The following is a 13,132-nucleotide window of genomic DNA, read 5'->3' as shown; positions in this document are numbered from 1 at the left end:
GGGAAGTGGAGGGAAAAGTGGAAGGGGGGCACCCGAGGGGGTCCACCGTATACTATTTTTTTTTTCTTTTTTTTCTTTCCTTTTCTTTTCTTTTTTTCTTTCCTTTTTTTTTCCCTCTTTCCTTGCCCTCTGATTTGAGATTGTATAAAGCTGAGCACCGACATACTGTATCTTTATTCCTGATGAAGGCCAGACTCTAGGCCGAAACGTCGAAATAAACCACGTTGTGACCGCTCACGGAGGATCTACTAGACTCTACTAGACTATATGCAACGCTACGGCCACTCAACCACCATGCCTGCCTACACAAGACCGGCCACAGGCGCACCTCCAGTCGAGCAGGTCTCACGGAATTTCCCTAAACATGCACCAACTACAGACATCATCGGAAACTCGCAAACAAGGTATTTACATCGGCATTTCAACCCACATGAGAAGACGACACCTGCAATCATTTCCATCCGCGGAGCCTCTACATTCGACATCGAGAAAGAGCTTGCTGGCATACCACGATCTGTGACCACGCTCGTTTTTCACGTCGGTACGAGCGAGCTGGCGTCGTACGGACTAGACGAATCGCTACGCCGCCTTCGCCGCCTAGTGAACAACACGCTTCGGACACGCCAGGAACTCGAAAGGCTCGTTGTTTCATGCGTGCTGCCCCGGTACCTCAACCTACACCTGCAGCGATCGAACGAACAATTCGTGCACCGCTTCAACCGGGACGCTCGTCAATTCAACGAGACAGTCAAGGCCTACTGCCGAAGACCAAGCAAGGTGTCATACATTGACTACCAATTCGAGCAGTTGCCACCAAGACGCTTTCTTGCTGCGGATGGGCTTCATCCGAGTTTTATGGGTGTCGCTTTGATTGCCGAAACCCTCAAGAAAGCACTCGGTCGTGGAGATCTTGAAGCTACAACGGGGTGGTCGACTCAACCAGCAGCTCCCGTGAATATACGTTCAACACAACAAGACACCCATGAGAAGACTTCTGCATATCAACATACACCAGGAGCCCCACACCCACCCAACACCACAGATGAGTTCCCGACGATCAACGAAACTGTGACTCCCGCGAGCCTCAAGCACCCCCTCATCATCATCAAGAGCGCACCACTACTAGGGGGGAAGTCTGCAGAACAGCCAACACGCGTCCCTCCATTGCGGATGTCGAGACCAGAAGCACTACACGACAGCACCACTACACCACTCCTCAAAGGGAAGCCTGCCGAACTACGGAACCGCGTCCCCCTGTTACGGACCCCGGAACTGCCAACGAACACGTTCGCCGGGAGCCCAACGCCGAAATTCTCCCCACAACGACGAAGGCCTGCCGGACATAACTACAACCTGCGCACCTCATCAGTGCCATCCCCGCACCCAAAAGAAGATTGACTTCTGAAATGTAAGTCCAGCTCATCACTTCCCAGTTGCAGTGCCACTTTCCTTAAAGTACGAAAACTTGCTGACAAACGAATTAGACATGAAATGCATAAATCAACATTGCAAGTGTACCTTCGTGCTAGAATAGCCCCCAAGGGTATGACACTCTCCCTCACACCAGCCGCTACAAATCTAGATAAACACGACCAAATAACATGGAAAAACGTCCTCCTTGAGGCATCTCTTAAATTAACAGAAATTGCTCTTAATCATAGTGACAAGCAGGTAAAGAAACTGGTCGCTATGACCAACACCATTCTCCGCCACAACACTTTATCGAACGAAGAAATCACGCGATTAACAGAATTTGAGCAGAATAAATACCAAGCCATCAGGACCACAAAAATTCATAAACTCGAAAGAGACCATGTGCCCAAACCCGCGTTCCCTGATACAGTGCCTTATCATTACAACACCGCCACCCAGGAAAACACTAATGGTACAAACGAGCACCCATCTAGGAACACACCGTGTGACACTGTGGTTGTAAACTTATCGGACACGAGCTTGTCACCTGACGAAGTAAAACTGCTATCTAAGGGACTAAGCTTCTGCCCGACCACAAAATTTTTCGATGAATTCCACTTACTCCGAGACCTCGACAACTTCGCTCGAAGCTTAAGGTGGCGCGAATATTTCTTGGATAGGCCTTCTAACCAAGAAACAATTCACCGCCGTAAATCAAATGATTGGACACCGAACAGTAATCGAGACAAGTGCTTGGACCTTTATATCACCGCAGTACAGAAAGATATAGTACACGAATACCACAGACAGAAAGGAAACCGAGAAAACTTGACCAAATCTGAAAAAATAAGTATGAAAAATTTGGCATCTAGGACAGACATAACAATAAAACCCGCTGACAAAGGAGGAGCAATTGTAGTCCTTAATACAACCGACTACCTACAAGAAGCATACCGCCAACTAGACGACTCAAGATTTTACGAACGCCTCCCAGGTGATCCGACAGACGAATACAAACGTGTCGTATCAACAGAACTAAAGAAACTGTTGGACGCAGAAAAGATAACCAACACTGACCACAAACTGATGCAAGCAGCATACCCTCGTCCAGGTCGCTTCTACATCCTCCCAAAAATTCATAAACCCGGTAACCCAGGTCGACCAATCATATCAGGCATCGGTACAATAACTGAACCCATATCAGGGTACGTGGACAAACTAATAAGCCACATTCCATGCACCCTCGCGTCGTACATAAAAGACACCACACATTTTCTTCGAGACATTGCGGGTATCTGTGTGCCGAAAAACTCGTACTTGGTTACTCTTGATGTCTCTTCATTATATACAAATATTCCTCACGATGACGGCATAGCTGCATTACAAAACATGTACACAAACCATAGACAATCTAACACCCCAGATTTCTCTGCCATTGCAACATTGACGAGGATGGTCCTCGAATTAAATTCATTCGAGTTTAACCAAGAGTATTTTCGACAAATCAGCGGGACCGCTATGGGCACCAAAATGGCACCTAATTATGCCAACATATTTATGGGAAAGCTAGAATCTGAATTTCTTGCACAAAGTTCCTTGAAATCAATGTTATACAGAAGATACATAGACATCTTTCTTATTTGGACCCACAGCGAGGACGAACTTCTCAGCTTTATAGACACTTACAATGCTGTACATCCGAACATACACTTCACACACACATACTCGCAAGTTACCGTAAATTTTCTTGATGTTACCATAACGATAGAAGAAGAGAAGCTCTCTACAACCCTATATCGCAAGCCAACGGATCGACAACAATACCTTCATTACCAAAGCGATCACCCACGCCACTGTAAAAACAGTATTCCATACAGCCAGGCTCACCGGTTTAAGCGAATCTGCTCTAGAGACGCTGACTTTGACACGAGCTCATAGAGGCTAAAACTTATGCTCGAGCAACAAAAATACCCCCCACATGTAATTAATGACGCTGTTCAAAAAGCGAAAAAACTAAAGCGTGAAGACTTACTTATGAAGCGACCACCACGAGAAGACCCACAACAAACAAACCTCTGCTTGACTTACAGCAGAAACTTCCCCAATGTAAACAAAATCCTTAAACAACATTACAACATTCTGGAACAAAGTGAACGTCTGAAACGCGCATTCCCATCTGCTCCAGGCGTCGTTTACCGACGACCACGTAACCTCAAAGACACCCTTGTCCACTCCCAAATTAACACATCACCACCCAATAATTCATGCCGCCCTTGCTTAAAGCCACGATGTCTTGTATGTAAGGCGATGCGAGAAACAGACAAAGCAACCAGCACGCAATCCAAGTTTTCGATTAACATACGAGGAAACCTAACATGCGATTCCTCTAATGTGGTGTACCTACTCGAATGCAACGTGTGTGGTATGCAGTACATCGGACAAACAGAAACACCATTTAGGATTCGCTTCAATAATCACAGAGCCCATGCGAAATCAGCCCCAAGTCTACCTCTATCAAAACATCTCAATCTTCCCGACCATGCATTCGACAAACTATCAGTAACGCTCTTAGAGACGGGATTTAAATCAAATCGAGAACGTGAACAACGAGAGTCATACCTTATCCACCGATTTAACACCCTCGATAGAGGAATAAATGAGAATCCTGGTACACTTGCAGCAATTAAAGCATTAGAAAACAATAACGGCAACAATGAAAATGGTAACTGAGTTCACGGCACTGCAGCTGCGAAGGGCACTGGACAACCTAAAACAATTCCAAGTGTAACTACTCTTCCTAAGTGCAGCTGTCGTCTGTTTTGTTTTATTTTACTACCCAATCAATTGTGCCATGCACGACATGCCCAGCAGCAACCATGTGCACAGCCAGGAGGCCCCCACGACACGCGTAATTTAGAAGCGGGCCAGGAATTCGCATTGCACGCGCTTGCACAGCCTACCGCAATACGGGGCACCCCTATTTTTACGACGAAATGTTGACAGGGCGCGGAGTAGTTAAAGGCTTAGAACTTCCTAAAATGCCCGCTGACCAGCCTCTGCCACAATACGCGGCCCCCGTCCTTCTACGACGAATTGTTTACGGGACCCCGAGTAGTTAAAGGCTTAGGACTTCCTGAAAAGCTCTTTTTTGCCCCACACCGAACGGCCAGTGCCAGGAAGGGCCGTCTGATCGGGAGGAATGCGCTAGTGAACGGAAACATACACAGACCGCTGACTTCAGAAAGGGGAAAGGGGGGGAGAGATGGGGGGGAAGTGGAGGGAAAAGTGGAAGGGGGGCACCCGAGGGGGTCCACCGTATACTATTTTTCTCTTTTTCTTTTTTTCTTTCCTTTTCTTTTCTTTTTTCTTTCCTTTTTTTTTCCTCTTTCCTTGCCCTCTGATTTGAGATTGTATAAAGCTGAGCACCGACATACTGTATCTTTATTCCTGATGAAGGCCAGACTCTAGGCCGAAACGTCGAAATAAACCACGTTGTGACCGCTCACGGAGGATCTACTAGACTCTACTAGACTATATATATATATATATATATATATATATATATATATATATATATATATATATATATATATATATATATATATATATATATATATATATATATATATATATATATATATATATATATATATTCCCTGACGAAGGCCGTGCCACGGCTGAAACGTTGGCATAAAAGTATTGCTCTTTCGTACGTGTACTCGCTTGTGTTCTTTATACGTACCAGACCCCTTGAACTTCCTGCTGAATATATATATATATATATATATATATATATATATATATATATATATAGGTATAGGATATGGCACAACGGGAACGTTATCAACAAGGTTAAATATATTTATTTCCTTGAAGAAGAATGGCGATTTGGGCTAGTTGGTTTGAGTTCATGATAATACGGGTTGCAGCGCGAGCACGAATGTGCAAGAAAAAACAGACGAAAGTCGAGGTATGGAAGGCAAAGAGGTATGGAAGGCAGCGCTCGTGTTGTCCTCTTTGCCTTCCATACCTCGACTTTCGTCTGTTTTTTCTAGCACATTCGTGCTCGCGCTGCAACCCGTATTATATTTATTTCGCAACGGGAGGGGTCCCGAAACTGTTGTTCTCCCTTCATCAAGGGATGAGTTAACTCATCCCCTGATGAAGGGAGAACCCCTCCCGAAACTGTTGGGAAATAAATATATTTATCCTTGTTGACAACGCTCCCGTTGTGCCGTATCCCATACCTTCACGAAGACTAACTGGCATATTGAATTATTACTCCCATATATAAATATATATATATATAAATATATATATATATATATATTTATATATAAATATATATATATATATATATATATATATATATATATATATATATATATGCATATATTCAGAAGCGGTCTAGAGTCATTTGACTCCAAGCTGAGTGAACACAAGGAATGAAAGAACCCATCAACAATAAATTATACAACTGTAAACAAGAAACGAACCTATAGAACAGTGCAATTCAGATACAATTTAAGGACACAATTACCCAAGCATTTTCCTCAATTTCATGACGAACACTTCCTCATTAGGGCTATTGAAAACTTTGTTGGGTAGTTCTTACACAATTCACAGTAATGCGTATCAAAGCCATCAGCCAATCTTTTGAACACAACATTTAGAGTTTGTATCAACTTCGACACGGAGGTCAGAAGATACTTGCGGCTAGCAATAAGGGCAACAGAACCTCGAACGGACGAGGGATACGCAACGGGACGAGCTTACCCGTTGGTCATGTCTGCTTGGACACCTTTTCATTTATTGAACGAACTAGCCCGAAAAGCCACGTTGAATAACGGGACGCCCGCGCCGCCCTCATGAAATATTTATTGGAACTTAGGGATCATTTTTGGAAATAGGATTTCTAGTTTCGCACTCTTTAAAAACTTTCTAATAACATGAAAATTTCAGAGTAAAACACGCCTATTTGATCTCTCATGACCCCCCCCCCCCCCCATAAGGTGGGAAATGTCTACCGTAGCGTTAAACTCGTTATCGAAAAATCCCAGTTGCGTGACAGCCCTATTTAGTCTTATACGTACCTAGAGAAGTTTGTTTGTTCAATTTCATGATGAGCTTGGTACGAATCACTTCGCAAGCAAGCGGAGTGAGCTTCGTCGCTGAGACGAGGCTGATCAGGTGTGAACGCAGTGCCGTGACATGCTTCATTTCGGTAGTCTCAGGAATGTACGCCTTCAACACCTGTAAACATAAGCGAAAAGAGAGACCGTCAGCTTGGCTTTCTTTCTGTGCTACGCTTCTACCAATTGTACAATGCGCTCAATCGTGTATTTGATGTTATTAGTTCTTCGTTGAATGATGAATGGTTTCACCATTTACAGATGTTAATTTTTTCCATATACAAAGTACTTTGTACATTGCAACAGTTCCCGTTTCTCGTGTTCGTTTTGCTCAACGCTATGCCGACAGAACCAGCAGTGTCTCCAATACACCAGGACCAAAAGCAGTGTTTTCCACATCAGCGCGTGTCAGAAACACATCTTAGACATGCAAATATAAAATATAATGAAATGGCAGCCCTGTGCACGGAATAATACATTTCAAATGTCTTCGGAGGAGTCGGCAGGGACCTTCCATAAAACTTCGCTTCGTGAAGCGCCACGGTGAGTTCAGCTATTTCTAAAGTACGCTGCCGAATACGGCAAGGTATGAATACGTCATTGCGTAAACTTCAGCATTAAGCAATCAATTCCGGTCAGTCGATGGAAAAAATAATAATTATCCTTCTATGTCATGGGTTCTCAAACTAAGTTCTAAGAAATCCATGGCTCCTTGATCGACATCCACGAACGGTGGCAATGAGTGCAACACGCTCCCGTTTTACCACAATTAGCAGCTATAGTTTACATTCACAGGCTCATCATTTTATTTTGCACTTGGCGAAACCATCCCACGGCGCATCCGCACATCGGGTGTCTGCGGGTAGCGAGAGACACCGTGGCAGATTAAGATGAGGGGAAATAAAACGATCGCCCCCTCCTTTCCCCAAAAGCAGTTTGAAACCTGCACCAGAAGGACATACTCCATTACAGTGGTGGGCGAGTTGGAACTGATAAATTCTTGTAAACTTGCTACAAGAACGAGATGGAGCACAAACAAGAGGACATAAAACAGCGTTAACAATTAAAGTTTATTGAAGGAATTTCGAACCACCTTTCAAACCAACAACGTATGCGCAGAAATTACCTACAAGAGCTGATGCAACATGCTTAGCTCGGAATCTAAACGGCAAACAGACGGCTCAGATACGTCATCTTCGCCCACATCTTGAGTGCACGAAGTACGCTTCCCCGGGTTCCCGTGTCGTTGTATCTCATTGTCTGTGTATGACGACAATGTTATCGAAGAACGGACGAGCAAAAGCTAGAATCTAACACGCGACAGTATACTATACTACTACTACCAATCGTAGTCCTAATAGTAGATAGATATGTGGTGTTTAACGTCCCAAAACCACCATATGATTATGAGAGACGCCGTAGTGGAGGGCTCCGGAAATTTCGACCACCTGGGGTTCTTTAATGTGCACCCAAATGGGAGCACAAGGGCCTACAACATTTCCGCCTCCATCGGAAATGCAGCCGCCGCAGCCGGGATTCGAACCCGCGACCTGCGGGTCAGCAGCCGAGTACTTTAGCCAATAGACCCCCACGGCGGGGTCAGTCCTAATAGTAGTAGGATTAATAGTAATAATGATATTATTACAAAATAAATTGAATAATTTAGGTGGTGTGAGGCCTGATGGTCATATCAATAATTTATTGAAGCACAACAGGTGATGAGCCCCTCTAAATTTGCCTTTAAATCTGAGCATTCGATATACAATGCCCATTTAGCCCTTCCGAGTGGAGTTTACATTGCCTGGTATAAAAAATAGCACGCAGCCTATTTACCTTAGACATATGTAAAGCATGTGCTAGTGTGAAACATCCCGTTTTGAAAGAGCGGTTACGGTATCACGGATTCCTTACCTATATTAGACAGTTATATTATACCGGGCTTACTAAGATACCGGGTGTACCGTGATAGCGCGATCACAGTTGGCAAGCAAAAGTTAGCCGAGATGGGAGTTTCTTAAGCACATGAGCCAAAAAAAAATCCCCTGCCCCAATTATTTACTTCCTGGTAGAGAGTGAACTCGGCACATGTCGTAAAACGCCCCTTGCTTAATGACAGAGTTTATGAACCACATGACCTTGTTAAACTTCCCAGGGAGTTTCAGGTCACGTGGTTTAAAACTCATATGGGAGCTTTGAAAGCCATCTTTGGGCGTGGAGTGCGTGTGTCTGCGAGTGTGTGTGTGCGTGTGTATGTACGGGCATATGTTTGCACGTCGGTGTGAAACACAGTTGCTTTGTGTGGCTAACCGTGTGAGCATCTCTCAACAGGCAACGAAATTATAAATGCAGCGAAGAATTGCAATGATCGGTTCGTATTTACTGTGAACATCTCAATATATTTCGCACCGTTAAACCACGCTGCACAACGGTCCGATTCCTCAACGAAACGCCGTGAATGCCACCCTTGAAAGTGCCGAGTAACAAAAAGCTTCGAAGAATAACTAGAGTATAAAGTTGGGCATGTTGGTAAGACATACTTAATCGACGTAGCGCGTTTTGAAACATAGGACAAGGGAAGGGACAGAAGGGAGCGCTTACTTCCAACAAAATTTTATTTGAAGGAGCGTACATATATATATGCTCATGAAATTCGAAAACAACAAACAGATGAAAAACCCTCTATTGCCATGCGCTAAAAACTTATGATCTCAAAAACGACAATTCTTTTTCACAAAGACCGAGAGAAGGATTGCTGACGCAGTTCAGCCCTAATCCACTAATCCTTTTTGCTTCAATAATCTCCCTTGTCACTTTATTTCTGTTTTTTCCTATGATTACCGTACCATAAAAAAGTGGTTTGCAGCCACACGTGCTGCAATGTAGTGCCAAAAAACCATCTCGACCATTTTTTACGTTGCAAGCGTGTTCGCGGAGCTGGTCATTAATACACCTGCCAGTTTGTCCTATGTAGTGTTTACCGCATGAAAGAAGTATCTGATAGATTAGAAATTGCGCGCATGTGACAAACAGTGTTAAGTGCTTTTTAGAGCATCCTGGTTTTGCATGTGAAACAACTTTCATACACAAGTACGGGAGCTTTTTCGGGGCAGAAAACACCACCTTTACATTGGCCTGTTCTCCAACCTTTTTCAAGTTGTGGGAGATTCTATGCAGATAAGGCACTACGGCAAGCTTCTGACGTCTTACTGGCTCAACATGAGGGAGAGCTTGTGGCAAGGACTGAAGCTTCTCGACCAGAATTCTCGCGACAGAAACATGTACGTGAGAGGGGTAGCCAGCGTCCAGAAGTCAATAAAATTTTGTTGGAAGTAAGCGCTCCCTTCTGTCCCTTCCCATGTCCTATGTTTCAAAACGCGCTACGTCGATTAAGTATTTTGAAAAATAAATGATGGTAGCAAAAGTAAGCTGTTACGATCGTCAGCGGCTGCTCCTGGAGTTTCGCCGTCAAAAACTTCGAAGCAGTCTCAAGTAGGCTTCGCTCGCCTACGGCGATTGCACCGTAAAACTTCAAAGTGGTTCGAAGTAGGCTTCGCTCAACCACGGCAGGCTGGCTGGCAACCGTGTGAGAGTTGCGCCGGCGACGCGCTCGCCCCGTCTCCGCCGATGGTGAGTTTTCGAATTGTCACCGGTATTTCACCGGCACCAACAGATGGTCTCGCTATGCCGTCGGTATCAAGCCTGCATTGTATCGAGCTCGCACATCACACCGGCCGCCGTGGCGAGCTGTACGAGCTAGCTAGCACTGACTACCGGCGAGCAATGAATGTGTTTTACACAAAATAAAGGCTGCTGGGTTGAATAACTGACTTCGGCGCCTTGTGGCCGCAGCTGTCAAAAGACTGACTCGAAGGCGAGTGCCGAACGAGGCGGAGACACAGAAACAGCGTACGGCATGCATGCTTGCCCATGCAATGCATGCGAGCAACGGCAACAGCGACTGCTAACCGTCTCGTTCGTTTAAGTCTATCGCTCTGTAGCTGAAACTGCGTCGATAGCGGACACCTATTTCTGTGCATGGTAAAAATAACGCGACGTAAACCGCACATCAGCAAGGATTTTGTGATCGCCAGCTGTCATTCATCGAATTACTGTGCCTTACTCGTAAGTGAGGCCTAGTCGTCGAACGCGGTAGCGGCGGTCTACCTCGGTTCATCGGTGGAGCTGCTGAAAATGGGCCTCGTTAATGTGTTCATTCAAGGCCGCGCCGGCTTTGTGTATGATTCGGTGCTTTTCGCGGATAAGCAAACAGTATTTCTAATGCAAATTCAGCCCGTACGACATAGCTTCCACTGATAAAACTTTTTCGCTATAGTTAAAAAAATAATGAATATTAGGCAGGATTAAGGTAAAAGGCTTGTGTGTTGAAGTGCTTAAATTGGGCCACCGCAACTTCATATGTACGGCGTGCGTGTTTATTGCTTAATTATTAGCAAGAAAAGGGTTTTCCAGGGCTACATGGGAGATCAGAATGTGGTGCCCATATATACCCGGTGACTGGATGGTAGGTGTGCACTGCGGGTGGCAAGCTGTGGTCAGTGTGAGTGTTGTAATAATACGTGAACGTTGTGAACATGTTTGTGCACGGCATTAATTCTTGTGTGCTTCGAAAGTAGTAATGCAAATAATGGTACGCTTGCGCATGGTATGGCTGATGACGCCATTTTTTTCTTGATCGATGGAAAAAATTTAATCCCCTACTGACCTTAAAAAGTTCTCCGATAGTTGTATATAACCCCCCCCCCCCCCCTGGCACCATAGAAAAACCCCCTCCTGATGGGGAGTAAATTTTTTACTCTCTCCGGACGGTGTTTATAAAACTCCTTTCGGGGCGTGCGCTGGAGGACAAGGTCATTTACTCCCATATCAGCTTATTTCTGTTTACAGTGCAGGTGCGTACGTTACCCGCCCCACTTAGCGTACGCACGCTATTTTTCAGATTTAACATTACCGTGTTAGCGTAGGTGTACGTAGTGTACGTAAAACATGTCGGCGCTCTGGGATGCCCGCTTCGAAATGATTTTGGCGTAGTTGTTAAAAGATTCACTTCGTTCGCACCAAACGACTGTTTGGGGTGGCTTCGCTTGCGTTCAGTTAGCTTGGATGATAAAGTATTACGGATAAGTTGGTGGTACAAGAACTATTGTATTGAATTTCGCATTTTATGAACGAACATTTATTGACGATACTGGCTCATACGGCAATTTCAAAAGGAAGATACAGGCTCACTTACTGACTACGCAAGCATAATCATCGTCATCGTTATTTTTGTTTCGTATTCTTTTTTGTACTTTAGTATTAAAATTTTATGTTCTGTGTTTAAAGTATCGTCATGTAAATCAAATTAGCGTTTGAGTATATTCTCTGTTTTTCATTAGTTGTCCCAGTAGGCGCTTTGTGGATGGCATTACCTGAGAAAATTTTTCTCATATACTTTTTTAACCTCACAGAAATGTGATTTGCATGTATTATTACATTCATGTTTGACTTTACCTTGAGCGTTGTGTTATTTTGGTAGGTTTTGGGTTTTCAGGAACAGGCGCTTCGTCAGGCATTTATGACTTTTTGCCCGTCCCCTAGGCAAAAAGGCAATTTGTACATCATCTGCTATTATTGTACCACTTTTCCTTGTGCCTAGTACTTGGGATAGCTTCTAATTTTGAACGTGCCTAAGCTTAACTTCAATATTGATATAAACAAATCGGAAACATAACTTTTTCGCGTTTGGTGGTAGCTTATATTTATTTATTTATTAATTTATTCATGATACCTTACAGGGCCCAATAGGGCATTGAGTAAGCGGAGCAAGTGCGAAAGAAAAAATATTAGAGAAAAATGCATCAATAAATACAGGGAAACAAAACGGAAAGGGTACAGAGCAGTTAAGAAACATTTTCCCCCTTTTCCTTTTTTTGCACATGCCAAAAAACAGAATTATCAGCAAAGGAAAAAGCAAATATATATTTTCACGTAGGTCGTGACGTGGCCGAAGACGTGATTCTTTGTGTTGGGTTTTAACAGTTTATTTGGAGGAACCTGTGCTCGGCAAACGGAAAGTCCGATTACAGTAGCAGTATTGCACAGATAGCAGTGAACGGAGTGTCGGCGAAGTGCGTCGGCATTTATACTCTTGCCATCGAATGTTCTAGCGTTATCGCTGGTGGTGGCGTAGGTTCCAAAATAATCTCTAGAGTTTGCAGAGTGGGCGTGATCTTATCAAAATGATCTACTAAAGTACGAAAGCTTCTAGAAAACTGCACGCGCGTTTTGCGCTGAGAATTGTATAGTGTTTGGGGCGATCACAAAACTTGAAAATGTAACGTGGCAATATATAATAATATATATATATATATATATATATATATATATATATATATATATATATATTCTATATATATATATATATATATATATATATATATGAGATATAACAGACAGTAATGTCAAGGAATGTACAGGGGAAAAAGTGGATGGAGGGACGGCCGCTGTGATAGCTCAGTGGTTAGAGCATCGAACGCGTTATTCGAAGGTCGTAGGTTCGATTCCTGCTCACAGCTGGTAATTTTTTC

At 43.8% G+C, this 13,132-nt stretch overlaps 1 protein-coding gene across 1 annotated transcript in view; it reads right to left on the bottom strand.

Moving 5' to 3' along the window:
- Window positions 1-13,132, bottom strand: part of LOC119167765 (uncharacterized) — a 219,787-nt gene that overhangs the window by 70,509 nt on the left and 136,146 nt on the right. The window contains exon 4 of the mRNA XM_037419295.2: window positions 6,507-6,666. Coding sequence (XP_037275192.2) covers window positions 6,507-6,666 — 160 coding nt within the window. The remainder of the gene's footprint in view (window positions 1-6,506; window positions 6,667-13,132) is intronic.

This window comes from Rhipicephalus microplus, chromosome 3, assembly GCF_043290135.1.
Source record: "Rhipicephalus microplus isolate Deutch F79 chromosome 3, USDA_Rmic, whole genome shotgun sequence".
In the NCBI taxonomy this organism is placed as follows: domain Eukaryota; kingdom Metazoa; phylum Arthropoda; class Arachnida; order Ixodida; family Ixodidae; genus Rhipicephalus; species Rhipicephalus microplus.
The sequence above is the reverse complement of the archived record's forward strand: the minus strand, read 5'-3'. Positions and strand labels throughout refer to the sequence as shown.